The 20,481-nt window shown below is 41.5% G+C and overlaps 1 protein-coding gene across 1 annotated transcript in view; it reads right to left on the bottom strand.

Annotated features, from left to right (window-relative positions):
- Window positions 1-20,481, bottom strand: part of igsf3 (immunoglobulin superfamily, member 3) — a 78,176-nt gene that overhangs the window by 18,099 nt on the left and 39,596 nt on the right. The window contains 2 exon segments of the mRNA XM_065962292.1: window positions 223-436; window positions 438-643. Of these exon segments, the coding sequence (XP_065818364.1) occupies window positions 223-436; window positions 438-643 (420 nt within the window).

The raw sequence follows: 20,481 nt of genomic DNA, 5'->3' as shown, positions 1-20,481 counted from the left end.
ATTATTTTGAGTATTTAGTATTTGTTATGTTCTTGTTGTTGTTTATGTTCTTCTGTGTTTGGTTTAGTTTGTTCTTGTTTTTGCTGTTTGTCAAAGCACTTTGTAAACCTGTGTTTATAAAAGCTGCTATAGAAATAAAGTTATTATTATTATTAATAGTTGACAACACATACACAAACCCCCCCTCCCTGCCCCATTTGCCCTGGTTTTCCCCTCACTCACCTGTGGGCTGAATCCGCAGCTGAGTCTTGTCACTCTGCTTGCGCGTCATCGCGAACCAGCTTCCATCCGGGTCTTGGATCCACTCGGCGGCCTGGCAGTACAGCAGGCCCTGGTCCACGGGCTGCAGCTTGTGGATGGTTAGCCTGTAGCTCGTAGCGCTGGTTTTATCCAGCCTCAGGTCCCCCGCCGCCATCCTCTGCCGGTACAGTCCGCCCCGAGCGCAGGACGAAGTCCCTCGACAAGGTGACCAGCTCCTGAGGCGGGGCGGCGGCGTCCTCTGGGGAGCGCAGGTACCAGCCCACGGATAAGTGAGTGTGCTGCAGCGTGGTGCGGGACACCTCGCAGGTCAGCTGGAGCGTGTCGCCCTCCACTTTGGACAGAGTCTGGGCGGGAGCCGCCACCGTCAGCGAATCAGCGATGACTGCAGAAAGAGAAAAGAAGAGAACGAGTCAGGACGTGTAGAGGAGAATCTACGTTATCGCCATGATTTTCAAATGAAAAAAAAAAAAAGCTTGTTAAGCTTTTATTCTGAAACATAAGAAAAATGTTTCTTTGTTTGCATCAACTATTCTGTAAGTGAAAATAAAATAAACAGGCATTCTGCCGCAGGTGCTTCATAACCTGATGTAAGTCCCCGGTGTGAGGGAAAGGTGTAAATGCAGCCGAGCTTTTTGTTCAGAGGTGACTGCCCTCTATTTCCGGCTCCATATATGACTTTCACATGTGTGTTGATACATTCTCTCAATCTCATGCACACCTCCAGAGACCCCTCGGGCCCCTTCTTTTCACACCCACTATGTGCCATATTGTCTGCTTCAGCAGCTCCACACTGTAATCTCACAGCCACTCTCTCCATCCCCAACCAACTTTTTCAAACATTTTTTTTTTCACACCATCTAAATATGCAGCCAGTTAAAAGTGCTGTGAAGAAAATCATCACTGACTCTATCTCACAATACAAAATGAGAACAAGAAGAAGAAGACGGACTTCAAGCCAGATGGTTTTTAAACGGCAGAGATGAGAGAGAGGGACATCCAAGTGCAAGGAAGCAAACCGAGACAGCAGGATGTGAGGCTGGAAACACAGCACACATAGACGGAAATAAATACGTGCGGCTTTACAAAAAGGAGCTAAGAAGTATTTTTGGATACGTACAAGGGTGTAGAGTTACAGGAGTAAGTTCAGAGAAGAGGAAGAGGAAGAGTGACATGAAGCATAAATTTGACTAAGATAACAAAACACTGTGGGTTAATCAGACCTTCCAGCATTATGCTGCCTTTTTTGGAGGGGACTGTTGCGACCAAAAAGGCCTTAAGCTTCTGTTCAAGGATCTAAATGTTAAATGAAAAGACACCAACTCCAGCATGCCTCAGAAGCTGGTTGCATGAACTGGTCTCAGTGATACACATGATTCACAATGTAAACATAAATGGAAGAATCTTGGGGTCCCTTCTTGCAACATTTGGACTTGTATGGATTTATCTTTTTATTTATGGACATTTCTAATGCGGACAGCTTGGATGTAGCACTAACACACTGATGATGTATAATTAATTGATATGTTTTGCATTTGTGTCCATGGCTCAGGTATATAGATGACCTATTTGTAACTATGTTTTACATCCTGTCTGGTTGTGGGTGTGTGTGGTTGTGGGTGTTCTGGGGTAGCGGGGGGGGGGTTATGTCCATGGATTGGGTTGTGGGTTTTCACTCTTGTTTGTATTGTGATGTCATAAAAATGTCAATAAAAATTAAATTAAAAAAGAATCTAAATGTTATCTGTGTTTGACTCGTAATTTTGAGTGCTGCACTAAAGTAAAACCATTAAGAACAGAAAGGAGTGGATTACGGTTTCAATGCACAATGCCTCTTTGAGTTCAGCGCTTCATATCAGGAACAAAGCGACCCGTTGTTCGGATGTCTGGAACACGGACTCTAACTGGTCACCAGAATCAGCTCAAGATATCATGTGATAGTATGTATTAGTCATTAAGGTAATGCATATTTTCAATAATAATAAGCTTTAAAAAAAAAAGATGTCTATTTCATAAGATGTGGGTTGGAGAGGAATGAGTCCATTGGCACTGATACACAAGTGCAAACATGTTGCCAAATCAGACAGTGTGCAGGGTTTGCAGGCAATTGTGATGATTGAAAACAACAAATTACTTAATATTGAGTTCCTAATATTTGTATTTCTGTTGCCATGGTATCCAAACTGCTATTCAAATATTAAGATTTTTTAATATACACGATCACTGTTGAGCTCTTTTGTGTTGGAGTTTAAAAAAAAAAAAAGTATAAATTATTGCTAGAAGAAATCCTGTGTTGAATTTGTTGTTTACAGATTTACTGCACAAAGATGAAGAAAAAACACTTTGCTACAAGGTTAGAAACCTTCTTCAGAATGATCTAACATGCAGTAAAGATATGATAGATACTGAAAACAATGTCCTCTGATCTGAGATTTTGGACTTTATCCCTGAAGGGGGGTTAGGGAGTTTGGTAAATTAGTTAAATATGTGTATGAATGCACATGCAGGGCCTGGTAGGATGTCCTTTAAGAAGTTGTGATTAGGACTTCCTCCAGGGATTTATTAATGACAACCTTCAGGAGTAAAGGTCACAAGGTCATTACACATTGAAAAAGTAGTCCCAGTATAACGGGGTATTAGCTGTGGTTGCTGTAGGAGCTGTATCCTGTGTGTCCCTGTCATTAATGCAGTACATTACCTCACTGGTTAAAGGCCGCAAGCGTACGGATGGTGCAACGACACACACACAAACACAGGCATTGTGTACATGTGCATATGCGCCCATACATATTTATACAATGCTGAAGAAATGGAGAATATTCAAAGCCGTCAGTTTTTCACAATGGACAGCAGTCAAGCATTTAAGCTAGGCTGGGATAAAATGAATTGAGCGAATAATGCAGGGAGACGCTTTATTGCATTCCATGTGGTGCCTGAGAGCCGCTCTTAGAAGCCTGGAAAGTGGCAGAGCTTTTGTTTGGGTTTATGCTAGTGGAGTGCTTTGTGAAGATGTTGGGGGCTATTCAGCCTCTTAAGGGATTGTCATTGTGAGGAGGACAAATCAGCATGTTTGAGGGTCTGTTTGTCTCCTCGAGTCACCTGCAAAGACAGCGCAGACGCAGGAGAAGAATTCAATCAACTGATGCATCTGAGTGCATACAAGTCCCAAGTGCATAGAACACAAGGACTGCGTGTGTGTGTGTGTGTGTGTGTGTGTGTGTGAAAACATGAGTAAAATTGCGAGATGGGGGATTGCAAGAACAAAGAAACAGACACGACTAATGAAACAAACGCGGGGGGGGGGGGGGGGGGGGGGGGGGACAAAGGGAGGGAGATCAGAGAAGAAACGATAGAGGAGGCGGGAGAGGAGGCTCGACATCTGGTTAGCGGAGTTTAACAAGACACTCAGAGAGGGAAACAACGATAAAACAGAAGTGGCAGCGAGAGAAAGTGAGTAATCAGGTGGGTGAAAAAACAAAACAACAGTCGCACTTTAATGACACGCTGCATTCTGGGAGGTATTTACAGTCTCCTGCCAGAGATGGAAGCAATCTTGGAAAATACTGACGAGGTGTGAGTGAATATGCCCTCTGATCTGCTTCCTCCATTACTCTGAGTGCTTGATAAACAGCCTGGCAAGCAAGGGAGGCAATTGGTAGTCATGGGCAGCAATAAAAATATTCTGCTGATATATTTGTTTGTTGGCTGTGTTATGAAACGACTAACATGGGAATGTGAGTGGGCCTGTGTTGGTTGTTTTTATTCAGATGCTTTATTTGTAACAGGATTTAGCCTCGGCATTCTTTTACAATAATACCGTCTTCAATTCTAATGTTGTATCTGTATCAAAGGAAATGCAATTAATATATTAAGCGTATCACCAGGGCCTGTGTTGAAGGGATTATCTTTCTCTTTTATCGCTCTGTGTCAGAAAAGAGAGAAAAACAAGAGCGTCATAAAAAGTCTGATTCTGCTCCCCTCGAGGACCTCTCGCTCTGACTCTCCAGTCAACAGTGAGTGAACGGCAGCATCCCATGCACATACTGTTACCACAACAACACACCTACGCTACAACCTGCCATCGCCATAGCAACCCTCCCATGTGATGCTCGGGCCTTCTAAAGCAGCAGGGAATCACTATAACAAACCACAAACCCCAATTGTGACTCCCAGTCCCCCCTTTGTGGACCTGCTTGAGGGGTAAAGTATGTCCCGTCACTCAGCCTGATATCTTATATAAAGATGTTTAACACTTTAGGCTTCTGCAGTAAAAGTACTCCAGACGAATCAGATCCCTACACTGGAGGAGTCAGCCAATCTCAGCGAGGGGTCAGGCCGAGGTTGTAAACACACCAAGATCCTCCAGCAGCCCCACTGACCTCAATCTGGGACGGATTAGGAGCAGCATGAGAAGGCATTCTCTGGCACACACACACAAACAAACACACACACACACTCTGACTTTCATCACTTGTGGGGACACTGTGCTAACTTATTCTACCGTAACCATGACAGCTGTGTGCTAAATAACAACAAAATCAAACTGGTCTTAAGAACAAATCCCAGATTTTTCTTGTAGTCAACAAATCCTACAAAGCATTCTATATGTCCAACTAGCAGGTGATGCTGTTAATTGCTTTATAAGAATTAATAATCTGAATTTCAGAGTTGCAGGTGTTTTAGTTTCTGTTTATTGTACGTTTGCAGTCTGATAAATATCGGCCAATCACACATCAGCAGGCTTTGGTGTACTCTGTTCTATATAGAGATGACAGCCTGTCTCTCTTGGACGGTCGTGTGGCGGCTTGCTGGAACGCATCAGAGATGATCAATTCAACAAACAGACATCGTGAATGAGAAACTGAAATGACGGCAGACGTTTCTGAAAGAGGAGAATCTTCTGTTGTTTTTTGATCTGAACACAGTTTCATGCTGAAGTTTCTAATTAGATTTTGAACAATGCAGTTTGCTACATCGACAATACAACACTTCCTGTAATGTTGACCATCATCACCCAGAAGCATATCTCGTCATCAGTCCCATATAGCTGATGGCATCAGAAGATTGATGCAGTTAAAACCTGATATGGTGAAGCCCAATACGACCTTACAGGATATGTACAACATTAAAGTTGGTTACCTTTTTTTTAAGGATTACTTGGATGGGCTGAGGACTGAGGACAGACACAAGGAAAGCCAGCTAGATGTGAAGGACGGACCAACACAGTTTTTTTTCTTTTCACCACAATACATTTCCTGTTCTTGTCTTTTAAACTTTGGAAACCCTAAGGAAACATGCATCCATACATTTCACTTCACTGGTTTCCCCTTGATGACAAAAACATTTTTCAGTCATCAACTCAAGATCCCAAGAAATAACCTCGTCATCATGCAAAACACCAGGGTTGTTATCTCAAGATAACAACATGAATAAGTCGAGATATCGAGAAAACCATCGGTAATTACTTGTTATCACGTGAGAAAACAGAATAATATAAGCTGGTCTACCACCCCCCCCCCCCCCCCTCTACGCTCTGCCAATGAAAGGCGTCTGATCCAACCTTCACAACAGGGTCCTAAGTCTCTGACTAGACTCTTCTCCTGTGGGTTAAGAGTCCCTCTGCACCTTTAAGAAAAAGCTAAAGACCCAGCTCTTTCATGAATACCTACTAACTTAATGATGATGGTCTCCATATTATTGATGATGATGATGGTAATGACGATGGTTTTTGTTTGATAACGACGACTTATAAGATGGTTTCTATACTGATTAGAGCTCTCAAGAACTGCCCTCAATGTTGTGCTTTGCCTCTGGTCACTTCCTGTCAGCACCTGTGTGTCCAATCAGACTCAAAGCTGATCGTTTGCTCTTACTCACATTGTTCCCTTTTTTCTAGATCCTTGCTTGTGTTGTTCTTACTCTCTGATGTACGTCGCTTTGGAGAAAAGAGTCTGCTGAGTGAATTGTAGAAGCTGTATGGATGTGTGTCCACTCAGGGCTTCAGTATGTAACTTGAATTCAGTAGAATTAATTTTGATAATATGTTCTGAGCAGCTTCCTGGGGCCACTCTGCATACTGTTAGCCCATAATGTAGTGCCTTCAATGTGGTTAATAAACAAATACACAAACCGGTCTTGAGTTCATTCTGTTAATAGAAGATGTAGCTGTGCAGCTGTAACACCTTCAAATCTCATCTAAGTGTTACCACAGTGTTACCTCGGAGTAAACAGATATTAAAAACGGTCCCAAAGAGCAAATGCCAGATTGTTATTAACATCTCTGCAGGTTTTAATAAACTTGTTTAATTTCCTTCAGTAAGTCTGGGAGAGAGAGTGTGCTGAGGTTAATCAGGATGAGCACATTTATACCGAACTCAAAACATTTGTCATTTCACCGCTCTTAAAAAAAATAACATGCGCATGTATTAACCGCAACCTGATGAACCTGTATTTATTACCATCAAAAAAATTTAGGATTCAAGGACCTCATAAAGGATTAAATGTAATCTTCCTCATTAAAATCCCATTCACCTCTCGAGTGAACTCTCGAGTCTCAAAGCAGTAACGATTCAAGCATCCTCACTGATGGATCAGATGTTTCTTTCCTCGAGATGGAGGTGCTCATGTGCAGGTGTGAAGAAGGATGGTGTTATTCTGCTTCTCTCGACTGACACTGATGCTGTCAATCCTTTTATAAATCTTTAAAACTACTCTCTTCCCGCTCTACCTCATCTGCAATTTTCTGCTTTCATCTCGCTTCCATTCCTGATCCTCCCCGACTCTCAGCCCTATGAAGTGAGCGACGGTTGTCATCCCTCAAGCTGGCCTTTTAAGTCCAGGCACACAGGGGATAGGAGTGTGGGGGACACGAGGACACAAAGACGCAGGAAAGGAGATTTGGCAAAGTCGACATGAGGAGAAAAAAAGATGATAATTTATTGAGTCTGATCTGTACATTCTGCATGAAGCCAAACTTTAGATTTCTCCTCGCAGCGTGAGCCACGGCTATTGAAGCTGCAGAAAAGATTCTCTTTTTATAGTGGCAAAAAAAAGAAGAAGAAGCAGGAAATCAAAGAGGCTTGTTTGTTTGTGTGTGCACTGTTCTGACATCAGATGGTAAAGATGCAACCAGCTGACACTTTGTCTCTCTGTTGTGGTCGTGTCATGGTGTTGACAGGATTGCAGAGGTTTACATTGCTCTCTGGATGTTTCCACTGCTGCATATGTTATAAGCACACACTCCCTTCCCATACCAGTACAAACGTGATGTTACATCACATGTACACACCCACGCAGATGACATCTCATTGTATTCCATGCATTTGCTTGTGCATATATATGTCTTTTCAAATATGTTGAGTGCAAGTTGAAGGATGAGTCTGATGGAAGCTTAACCTCACTTCGGTAGTGTCAAAAAACATTTGCTACTGGCTGCTGTCCAATCAGAATAAGAGAGTATATGTCAGAGGTTTGGATGATGGCAATATCCACACTGTAGCTCCTCTTGACCCGTGTAGGAATTCATTTATGCTTCCTGGAAAATAAAATGCAGCAACTGCGCCGCAGTCAACAGGAAACCATGTGAGAGCTAGCTGTACTACACAACCAAAGTTTGTGGACATGCATCACGTTTGTGAAGTTTATACATCTTATCAGTAACTACAAGAAGAATTGGAAGCAGGGATTTGCTCCACATCAGCCAAAAAAGGCATCGTAGGGTAACAGGGTTAGGATGATAAGGCCGGGCTTACAGTTCATGCCAAAGTCTTTCACAGGGTTTAGACTTGGACTCTGTGCAGCCGTACAGTGTCTGTAAGAAGTGGACACGGCCATCAGGAGGTCTCCCACTGATTTCTGAACAAGGTGGGGTTAACCAAATGAAGGTACTGTGGAAGCAGCTTGTCAATCACAGGTAGCCAAGCCTCAACCCTCAGGCATCAGTTTAATTGACTACCCTCTTAAGTCATTTTTCATTTCATTTATTATACAGGAAAGTTTAAAAGTAACATTAAGTTACAGTTTAACGGGCCTGACTCAGTTTTAAAAAACTGGTTTCCAGCAGGTTCCTGTTCTGCAGAACATGAAACATAAACCACAGTCATGACACATCAAGACAAACACATTTACAGGACATTAGCATGAGCTAGGCGAATACAGACACATAGAAACAAACAGTACAGATACTGCGAACAGTACATGAAGTCACAATTTAACCCTTTAAATGCCAGTTTGATGACATGATTCTGGCATTTAAAGGGTTAAATTCCTAAAGATGATTGAATGTTTGGTAGTTTTGAGTTGTTTAAGAGATTTATGCAAAAAAAAGAAGAAAAATATATGTTCTATTTTTATTGAAGTTTTTTGTGGATATTTTTGTCCTTAGTGACTTCAGAGGGTCATAAACATGTTTCAGTGATCTATTGATCTATTAACAAAAATAAAATGTGCATACCAAAATTTGTCAAGAGAGAGACTTTCTTACAAAACATGTGTTCCATATGCACTAACAGACAAGATGATGACCAGATGAAGAGGAAACATTTGAACATTTGACAAAAATCCATAGTGATGCAAGAGGGTTAACGCATACTCTCATTCATTGTCAGCTCCACTAAGAATGGTGTTATAATATTCAACAAGGACAACAAGCCGTAATTAAAAAAGACTTGAAACTAGCTATAAGAGCAGAAACTAAAAATATGAACTGTTTCTCTTTATGACAGCATGGGAGTCGGCCTCTGGCTCGCCATTAGATGCAAAGCAACTAGCTCTGCAAGTCAAGCTAAGAAAAACATGTATTTTAATTGAAGAGGTTTTAAAAGCATGTCTGTTTTTATCCCAGCTGAGCCAGCAGAGAGCATGTGTGTACCTTAAAGCAAGGCAGGGTTTTCTATTTCAGTCTGAATTCCTGCACTGGCTTTGTTGTGTGATGGCATTTTAACATTGAGCCAAAAGTGTCCTCTCTATAAGCGTTCCTGAAATGAGGTTGCTGATCATCTACATTTATCTCGGGGCAAAATTCAAAGCAAGAAAAGAGCCTGACAGCGAGCAAGTGTATAGGAATATGTCTACCCAATAACATATGACATTGATGATAACGCTGCCGGGCAATGCAGATGTTCAGCCACATGTGACTTGGTTAACACTTGACAAAGTGGCCTCACGTCTGTGTGTGTTGCTGCAAAGCAAATGGCCATTTGGCAGAGCCAGAAGGGTAATTATTGTTAATTACTCTGTGAAATGTGAGAGTGCTGCTTAGAGGAAAACAGAGCGTGTGGGCGCTCTCCAGCACCACTTCATGGAAGTCCTGCCCTGCTTCAGACGTCACACACTGACCCAGGATGAGACGTGGCATTCTTCAGACGTGTTGGGTCAGAAGTAATAGAAATGGAGATAAATACGGAAGCTGCACCTCACCCTGTCTGTTCTCATACTTATTATCCATTATCCTGCCTAGACATGTCCTCCAAATACATGGTTCTTCTCTTTGAGAGCTCTTGAGTCAGAAAGAGGGATGAAGAGGTTCAACTACTGGAAGAGTGGAGGGCGAGGTAGGAGGAAGAAGGAGAAAAAAAAAAGGTGAGGATGAAGACAAAGAAGGAAGAGAAAGCAGAATGATATAAGGAGCAAAATAGAAGTACTCTTTTTGCTTTATGTTTCTCACACACACACACACACACACACACACACACCCAACACACGCTCGCTCTTTATGATTCTTGTGCAGGAAGTGCTGCAGATAGTATTATTATTATTCTGTTTGTAGCCTATATATAAACATGGTACCTGACACTCTAACTTCAACACTCCTAAATCGACAAATACACAGTCACACAAAAAAAAAAGTCAGGTAAAGAAAAACATACAAAGCCAGAAAGTTCTCAGGAGACTGAAACACCAAGCAGGACTTCAAACAAAAAACACTGTTAGCTACCAGTAAAGCAAACTCTGACAAACAGGGGGTCTACACATCATCCCCAAGAGCCTGTTAGTGATAATAAGGACAGGATATGGGATGTGGAGTACAACAAGGAGGAAAAAAAGGCAGAGTGAGGATCATGCCTCAGAGCCAGAAAGACTCATGTGGGAGCGCTCTTTAACAGAGAAGAAAGAAGATGACTGGAGGAGTGAGCCGGGTCCACAGCAGGGGGTCCATCCATAATACAACAAACACACATGATTAGATGAGACGGGCACCTTATTGAATCTAGCAGAACACCACTCCTTCATGTTTCTGTGTTATTGCATTTTTTTTTTTTTACATTTTATGTAACAGAGGCATCAAAAGGTTTCTGTGGACGCAGAGAGCAGGATGTTTTTTTAGGTTTTGATGTCAATGACGTGTTCGTCACTATGACGTACTCCTGTGAATCTACGGCATTAGTTAATAGTGCTGGTTTCTGTAAGGACTGTTCTGGGCTTTTAAAAAAGATTTTTTTGTATCCACAGTGTATACTATAATACACCAGAGTTTGGTATCTCCATTTCCTGCTGAAAGAACATTTCCTAATATCTAAGTCCTGTGCTTATTGCAGCTCAGAAAATTCAAAATCTTGAATAATTCTTATAAAAGTGAATCATTTAGGGGCGACAGATAGTCTAGTGGTTATGTTGTAAATGGTAAATAGACTTGAGCTTGCATAGCTCTTTTCTAGTCTTCAGACTTCTCACATTCACCCGTTCACACCACAATCACACTCTGATGGCAAGAAGTTCCATCAGAACTAATCCCTTTCACACATATTCACACGCCGCTTGCGCAGTAATTTGGGGTTCAGTGTCTTGCCCCCCAATGACACTTGGACATGTGCTTGGGATCTGATCCAGCAGGAGCTTGGGATCATATCCCCAAACCTTCCAGTTGAACATTGACAGACTCTGCTACTGAGCTGTACCCGCCCCCGTATGTACAGAGGTCAGTCGAGCGCCTCATGCACAGAGTTCTCTGTGCAGGCGGCGCTGGTTCAACTGAGCCCATCTGTCATTTCTCACTCTCTGCTCCCAGATTCTGACTCTTCCCACTGTCCTCTCTCAATGAGGACAGTTCAAATAATCCTTAAGAAAAGTCAATTATTTTGAGAAAATAGAAGACGGTAGCATTCTGCGTGTACTGATGCCAGCTGCTAGCTAGCTAATCAAGGTAACACATCTTGCAATAGATAAAACTTGAATGAAGGTATTCCTCCTTACACTTTTTTTTTCTGGGATATTGGATAAGACAAATAAAAAAATCCTTTAAAACTCAAATAGACTATAAACTAATAAACCACCACATCCCCCACAGCTAGGGCATGAGAGATTTCACATTAAAGAATGAATCTTCACATGATGAGTAGAAGTTTTATTAACAGTAAAGTACATCAATTACATTTCTAATTACTCAAACACATCACGTCAACACAACTACATTTATAATTTGAAAATACAAAAAAGAAGAATTGTTCTCGTAAGAAGAGTGTCAACCTGACAACTAAAACTGTTTCCGTTAGACAATGCAACCCATCTCACAATCAATCTTGCAACTTACAAGAGAGGTCTTATATATTAACTTGATGGTTCCATATCAGACATAAAAACAATTGCAATGTTTAATCTTTTCCTACTTAAACTTTTGCTTTTGTGGTTTTACTTTGGAAAAGTCAAACACGAAGTCCAAGTTCAAACTTTGTAAAAGATTGTTTAACACTCTTAGCACACAGCTCCCCACAGCGATGGTCTCGGTCAAAGGGCATAAAAGATTTTCTCATTGCTGAACACATCTTGGCATGGTGAGTTAAAGTTTTAGTTAACACAACAGCATACAGGGATCTGATGTTTCCGTTTACTCAAATGCTTTTTTGAACCTCAGGTCAGAATTTGAATTATTCTCAAAAAACAATTCACTCTCAATGTTAGAAGAAGAGAGACAAAAACAGACTTCTTGATTCTAGCAGCCAGCTAGCTTATCAAGCTACCTAATCTTACAAAAGGATTCTCTATGAACTCGATGGTTTCATTTGTGTTAGGGTGCCAAACAATTAACACAAGCAATCTAAGAATTATTCCTGCTCTCACTCCTGCTCTGGTGTTTTGCCATTTTAAAGCAAAATTGACCCTTTATGCCTTCATACATTTACATTTGTTAAAAGCAACACAATCCAATACCGTATCTCTTCTTCATAATATCTGCAGTACGACTTGTTCAGAGAATGTATCTGAAAAATCATTTTTCAAATCTTACACTCCGCTTTATTACTCAAATGTTGTGTTCTTGCTGTAGGGCAAACACACCATGCAGAGGTTAATATTCTGTGTGTATCAAAAGGAGGAACAGTGTTGATTTTATTGCATTTCAACCGTTGCCTCTCTTTCTACTCCCTGTCTGTGTTCACCATCTGTCACATGATGAGCAAAACACAGATAAAAAGGTCAAAGCAAAATGAGTCATGCTAGACATGTCTCTCTCTTCCCTGATAACTACAAGCTCGATCCAGAGGAAGAGAGTAAAGTTTAACCTTCACACATAAGTTTAGAAGAAAATAAATAATCTGAATCTTCCACATGTTCTGCTTCTCTCGGAAGGAAAATATTCAGGGTCTAAAAAAAGCTAGATTCCTTTCTTCTGTTTCTCAGTGTAATGTGCAGAATGACTGGGCTCTTTATGCAATAACAAAATGTTAAATCATCAGGATCAATGTTGATTGATTAAATTATTGTGTCACCCAAATATATTAATTCTGACATTCAAACTGTTTTAGGATAAAAAAACATTTTGGAATAGTTTCACCACTTCCACATCTTCTGGAACTGTCAGGTTATTAAAAGTTATTGGAAACAGATTCATCAACATATTAGTAATGTGTTTTCAAGTGTCAAACTGTGTATCAGGGTGATTTATTGTCTGAAAAATGTCGCATGAATGGCAGAAAATGACTCGGCAAGTAAAAAAGCCATAACGAGAAAATGGCTAAAAGTAGACCCACCCACCGTAGAGGGATGGATGGAAATTATACATCTAGGCCTACGTCATGGAAAAGATAGCATTCTCCCTCAGAGTACAACAAGAAAAGTTTTATATAATATGGTCTAAATGGACTGAGTATGTAAATTTTGTGAAAGTATGTGATTTTATATGTGAATTGTGAAAACCGACCCTCTACATGTTGTTTTTCTTTTTGCTTGATTCAGAAACAGTAAGCGCTCCGGTTCTGTGCTTCACATGTTGCAGTAAATGATCGATTTATAACGAAAATAACATTTTGGGAAAGCATTATGGACAAAGACACTCAGACTTTCTGCACCCGTCTTTCCCAAATCCCCGCGGAAAGGAGAACAAACAATGGACAAATTTACTATAAGAGGATCAAGGAAGTCTGTCAGGTAATGAAGGTTATGTGCAATGTAAATTATACTGTGAAAAAAAAGAATAGTTTCACTTTCAAAGCAAAGCGAAATAAGTAAAAATGTCTCACACTGATCCTGTCTGATCAGAGGGACTTCCCCTCAGTCATAACACAGCACATCCAATCTGACAAAAATGGGAGGAGAGATTGAAAGGAATGAAGGGGGATGGAGGAAAGGGATGAGGGGATATGAGAGACTTACAGACGCTGTTATAAGATTTTCAGTTAGGAGCAGTAAGGCTCTTTGCTAATGGAGCACACACACTCAGAGCAAGTGTGTGTGTGTGTGTGTGTGTGTGTGTGTGTGTGTGTGTGTGTGTGTGTGAGTGTGTCCTGAGCTATAACACAGAGGTCACAGTGACTGAAAGGAGAGGGCCTCTTCATTTAATAAAGGGGTCTGTGAAGCGGTCTCTCCTGTCTCCTCACACTGCCATTTGTCTTCAGGCTCTGTCCCATTTTTATCCTCACAAATTTTTCTGCCTCACTCGAGCTTCAATCTAACCCCCCCCATCCCCCCCCCCCCCCCCCCCCCCCCCCTCGCTCCACCACATTATCTGGTGAATTTCCTTTTTTGTTATTGTCTTGTCAGCACCCAATTATAACGTATAGCCCTGCTGTTTTCTCTCCTTCCTCCCCCAGCTTGTCCTCCTCATGACTGTCTCAGAACAAAGGCAGACATATTGTTATCCTGTGATCCCTCGCTAACTAGCTTCAACTCTGCATGTCAGTACCATATTCCCATATTGACCATATCTGCGCAAATGCCATTATCCTCTGATGTCATGTATATTAGAGCAGTGATTCTCAAAGTGGGGTCTGTGAACCATAGCTTGGGGGTCTGCGGAATAATTTACAAACAATTGTAAAAGTGTGCTATATCATTTAAAAGCATATCTACAAACTGGGACCTCTTGCACCAATAAAATCAGCTGTTTAGTCCAATACTCCCGCCCACTTTATTTTTGTGCCTTTAGATCAATTCTGATTTGATCGTGACGTGTCGGTCACTTCATCGTGCTGTGACACAGCAGCATAACAACATGTCAGCCGCCAAGCCTGAGCGTTAGCCTTCGTCAGAGCTAAATGGCGGCCATGTAAATATGGTGAATCTTTATTTTCATCCTCGGGGGTCACAAAAATAGTAAAGGGAGTAACATCTGCTCCATGTGTGTGAGATGGAGACACAAATGGAGTCAGTCTCTCGTGGCTAATTTAACATATTATACCTAAAGCTAGAAGTAGAGGAGTATTAGAATTGGACAGTTTTTGGTCTGAATGTGTCTTACACAAACACAGACACATATTCAAGCCTGGGGGGACAGCTGCTCTCTGACAAACACAGTTGCAGTTGAAGTGACTGAGATACTCCCCTCTTGCTTTTCCTCTCAAATATTTCCTCCAGAGCGAAGCCTCAGCCACTCTGGGTCACTGAATCACAAACAGTCCTGAGGGGTGTTCTGCTTATTAAAATGAGTTTAAAGAAACACAAACAGTTGGTTAATAACAGAAGTGAGGGGCACAGGATAAGTTCTACTTCCATGCCAAATGCAGTTTTAAAGGCTACCACTATCTATCATCGTTTTTCAATTATATAACTACAACATGGTTTGAAAGTGTTTCCTGCTGATTAAATTAAAATACTTTCAGATATTTTCTTTTTTTTCTCCATACTGCTTTATTTTGATGGCCTCTCATTTCACTAATCGTTTCCTCCAGATTTTGTGAATAATATAAGCTCAACATCCTTTTAGGGCAGTGGAGGATTTTGAAGGACACACAGACGGAGAATGACTGAATCTTCCTGCTGATGTTCGGCCTGACGCGTCAAGAAGGAACATAATAATGTGATGCATGTGAAGACCAGGTGGTTTCTAAAACACAAAGTAAATGGATAAAAGAGAGAAAAAGAAATGCATGTGGGTGGAAATGCCATGCACCGGGTAATTAGTGAATGACATTTTTGGGACTGAAGGGAATTAGCAGGCTAACAAGTTAACATTTAGCATGCAACATCTAACATTTGCATGGTCCAGACTTAGTCTCATCCAACAGAGAGAAACATCACCAGCAACTATACTATGCACTTTTTTCAACTCTACACAGAATCTAAGAGTCTTTCAACTCCGATTTTCGGTTTTACTGCTGGCAAAAGAAAAGCTGTTTTGGATAATGTTTTTACTTAAAAGCTCTGATAAATCTGCTGTGTAGCCTTCAGCTCCTCAGCGTCAAACAGCAGACGCACACAGTTAGCAACTTTGGTGAACATATTTGTTGCATTAAGCAGCCAAAGAGCCAAAAAGATTCCTTCAGGAGCTGTTAGTTGGCCATACACAACTGCATATCAATGAACTGCCTGTTGAACGGCTGGATGTGGAAACAAGCCACTGAAGGCCAACACACAAACTGACTTCCTATATGATGTGATTATACAGTACAGCTTATGTCATTGTTATTATGTACACAAATCACTTGGCTGCACGGACACAGCCAAAAAATAATAAACAGCAATTCATGTAGATACATTTAAAAAAAGGACATTTTGGGGCGCTGGTGGCGCAGTGGGTAGTGCGTGCACGTCCCATGTACGGAGGCTATGGTCCTCCAAGCGGGCGGCCCAGGTTCAAATCCAACCTGTGGCTCCTTTCCTGCATGTCATTCCCGTCTCTCTCGACCCCTGATTTCCAACTCTATCCACTGTCCTATTTCTACTATAAAAGGCACAAAAAGCCCAAAAATAAATCTTTAAAAAAAAAAAGCACATTTTGACTCCAAGTCTGTGTTTTCCTTAATATCTACATTTAGATTGGAACATATATAGATTTTAATAGGTCATTTATTTTGCAAGGTACATTTTAAGAGATAAGAACATATATGAAGAGACAAAAAACATCCGTAGTATAAGATATCCTCATGTCAGTTAAAGCAATACATTTAAATTTGGCAACAGTCACCTTCCCTTCAATCACTCACTGTTATACTGGGCTTCAAACCATGTGTCCAGGGTTTTAACTGGACGTTAGAAGCAGGGTGGGAGAGGTTTAAAAAAAGAAGGAGACGAAAGAAAAGAAAGACGGGCAGCGAATGACGAAGTGGGCTTTTGTTATTGTAGAAGGGAGAATGGTGACGTACGTGGTGTTAAAAGGCTCAGTTTTGCGATAAGAGAGAAATCCGCGGCTGGAAGAAGCTTTCAAATATGATGAGACGCTGTTTACACAAAGGCAGGAGAGGAGGATTTAACACTAAATAAGATGCACAGAAAACACACACACAAGGACACTCAGACATCGCGCACATACAAGTACACAATATGACACAACCTCTCACTGAGGCCCAGCCGGGGAATGAGCCTGAGTGAGTGTTGGGGAAGATGGAGAGTAAGCGGGAGATTAAAAGGCAAGGCATGAGGAGGGGTAGTCTGAAGAGAGGTGGGAGTATGAAAGACAAATCTTACTAAGAGCTTTTGAGAAGAGCTGTGTGCAAAGCTATCGTTGACTGAAATCCTTTAGAGCATCAAAGATTTACTCATCATGCCCAAACACATGAAATACCCCCCCAACCACCCCCCCCCCCCCCACAAATCAGCATCAGCTTCCTTCTCTACGTTTCTCTTCTCATCTTCACCAGTGTTTAGACCCACTTTCTCAATCATTCATCTGTCATGTTCTCTCTGAGGCATTTTTCATCTTCCCTCTGCTCGTGAACTCAAATAACAGAAATTACCACAAACATACAAAGAAATTCATACAGACAAACACAACAGTATGTGTGTGTGTGTGTGTGTGTGTGTGTGTGTGTGTGTGTGTGTGTGTCTCCACCCTGGTTGAGGCTGTTAGAACATGTGCAGGGTTTTTGCTCAGTCTGCCAACATCAGCACAAAACACACACACACACACACACACCAGTTTTTGCTCGTACACACACATGCACAAACATCACACACACACACCACCGTGCAATAACCCATCCACCTACAGGCACACACGTGCAATAATCCACGTTTGTGCACTAACGCACCTTCCCACTTGTACACTATAAACAGCATTTATCAAGAATATTAGGATTCAAATATCACTGGAGGTGCAAGTATTAAAACTAATAAGCTCAGTCCCAGCGCCGCACTTACTGTCTCGCTCTCTCTTTCTCTCGCCCTCTTTTTTCCTCTCTCTCTCTCTCTCTCTCTCTATACCCCTTATTACAACTCCTGCCATCTCCCTTCATCCCCGCCTCCATCAGTCACTCCAGCCCCAGATGGTAAAGCACTGTGACCAATTAAAGACTTCCCTGAGGATAGCACCGGTTATAGCCCCAGCCATCTGACCATTCCTGTATGCTCGTGTGTGTGTGTGTGTGTGTGTGTGTGTGTGTGTGTGTGTGTGTGTGTGTAAACCTTACAAAACACATCCCTGCGCTTTAATCAGTGTACAAAGCCTCGTCTTGGGCTAGTTCCACACACCTTCCCCTCCCTAAAGAAGGTACATTGGCACATGAATCCAGGACTACAGCCATATCCAAATGCTTTTGTGTATAAAGACAGAATGACCGGATCTAGAGAGTTGCTTCCTTAGGCACAATGCGGGGGGGGGGGGGGGGGGGGGTCTGTGTGCTGGGATGGTGATTGAGAAACATTCTCTTTAAAGGCTTTATATGTGATTTTTTGATCCAGCAGATGTCGCCCTTGAGCTCCAGCATGAAACCAAAACAACTCTCGCTGCATTGTTGTGTTAGCATGCTAATGCTAGCGATCTTTATTATGCTGGTATCTTCACACTGCATGTAAATTTACCTGAAATGAGCGTGATCTAGAAACACAGTTAAGCAGTGAGTACAGTATGTTATTCTTCTTTTCTCTAGTCCCTCAATTAAACAACTTTTATACACGAGGGGAGGAGTCAGCCTGCCGTCCGGGCGATGTAAACAAAGTGAAGATAGGACTCTGAAAACTCTGAAAACATCACAGACAGTGGGACTCGGGTGTTACACCCATTGTAGACAGTCATGACTCACAGAGTTATTTTCAGAGGAGATACTTGATTTATACATTTAAGTGTGAAAAATCACAGAGAAAGACTTTCAAAAGGGGGAAAGAAAGAAAGAGTATGGTGTAGCAGGGGAGGTGGGCAGCTCTCAATCACCAGGCGCCCGTCCAGCAGGGCAGCAGATGAGGGAGCAACTGTCTGTCTGAGCTGCCAAGACGGAGGGGAATTAGGCATATGCCAACCAAACCCCTCACAGATCACACCCATCTCTCTGTCCACATCCCATGGTGGGCAACCTGGCATGAGGGCACAGGTGGCCACATATGTCTGCTGTCTACCCCCCAAGTCAACTGAGGGGGGCAGGATCTGTCACGCCTCTGTCTGTGTGTGTGTGTGTGTGTGTCTGTGTGTGTGTGTGTGTGTGTGTGTGCCTCAACACAAAGTCAAAAGCACTCGCTATTCTCCTTACATGCACTCTGTGAGTAGTTACACACACTAAGAGTCCACTGCACAGCTCCTACATTACACCTTCTGTACATTTTGTGTTTTTTATATTTTACATTTTTAAATTCTATTTTATATATTGTAATATCTTCTTATTCTGTATTATTTAAGTTGTTGTTAGTTCTGCTTTATTTCCTTGTTAATTGTTTAGCACCAATACACCAAGTCAGATTCCTTTATGTGTAAATGTACTTAGTAATAAACCCAGATTCTGATTCTGATTCTGATTAACAAACAAGCTGATAACAAAGTGCAATATTGAAACAAACAGTGCAATAATCTTGAATATGTGTGGATGTATTCCATCTGACTCTTATTTGTGTAAATATTTCTTGTACCTATTATTGAAATCTTACTTACATTCCTATTCTATTTGATTAATATTTTCATTTCTATATTTCTACTGCTATATTGTTTATTTTGGAGCAACTGCAACGATCGAATTTCCCTCTGGGATTAATAAAGTATTTCTGATTCTGATTCTGATTCTGATGACATATTTGGGCTTTGGTGTATTGAGTTCTGCATCACAGATTTGAGATCGTGGTGTATCTCTGAGGTGGAGCGTAAGGGTCATCCGTTTGCTCACCTTGGTGTTGCTACACTGAAATGAGTTTATCCTCCCAGGCTCCTCCACTTCTACTTTTTCACTTTTACAGCAACGTTCAGAGAAAGCAGCCTGAAGCCACAGCTCTGCAGCCCACACTTAAATCCACTACATCAGACATTTTTACTAAATCTCAATGTTTCCCATTGCAAATAATGAGGCTGTGATTAGCATACTGATGAGGTGGGTGCGATGTTAATCTTTAAAGAAGAGGAACATCATTTAGGTCGATTTTTTCCGGCCCCAGTGGACACAGATGTACATCTCATCTAGTTTTTTGTACCTGTCCTGTCATTGTGTTATTGTGTAAAGAAAGATCTCCTCCTGCTGCCATTTAACTATCAAATATAAATATCACTATGAAACTTTGGAAGAAATGTTTGTAGCGGGTTTGACAAAGTTTTAATTTGTGGTGCCGGTCAGAGTCAAGTCTGACAAATAAAAAACAAATGCAAACAAAAAATAGTCAACTTGCACAAAATATGACATAAGCAAGAGCCACAAAACAATCAAACAAAACAGCAAGGCAATTTCATTAAAATATATTTTCACAATTTATATCAACCACACTGCAAACAAAATGAATGTGCGCAATGTGTGTGTGCGTTTCACAGTCTCTGTTTGTAAGCAAAGTTCAGTCCCTTCCGGCAAAAGTCCAATCCAGTATACCCTTCGCGGGCACTGTGGCTGTTTTTCATTGGAGTGTGAGATTAATGTGGGTGGATGACGGAGGAAGCAATGAATGGAGGTGTGT

This window comes from Labrus bergylta, chromosome 13, assembly GCF_963930695.1.
Source record: "Labrus bergylta chromosome 13, fLabBer1.1, whole genome shotgun sequence".
NCBI classification, from domain to species: domain Eukaryota; kingdom Metazoa; phylum Chordata; class Actinopteri; order Labriformes; family Labridae; genus Labrus; species Labrus bergylta.
Note: the sequence above shows the minus strand (reverse complement) of the source record. Positions and strands in the feature narration are given on the sequence as shown.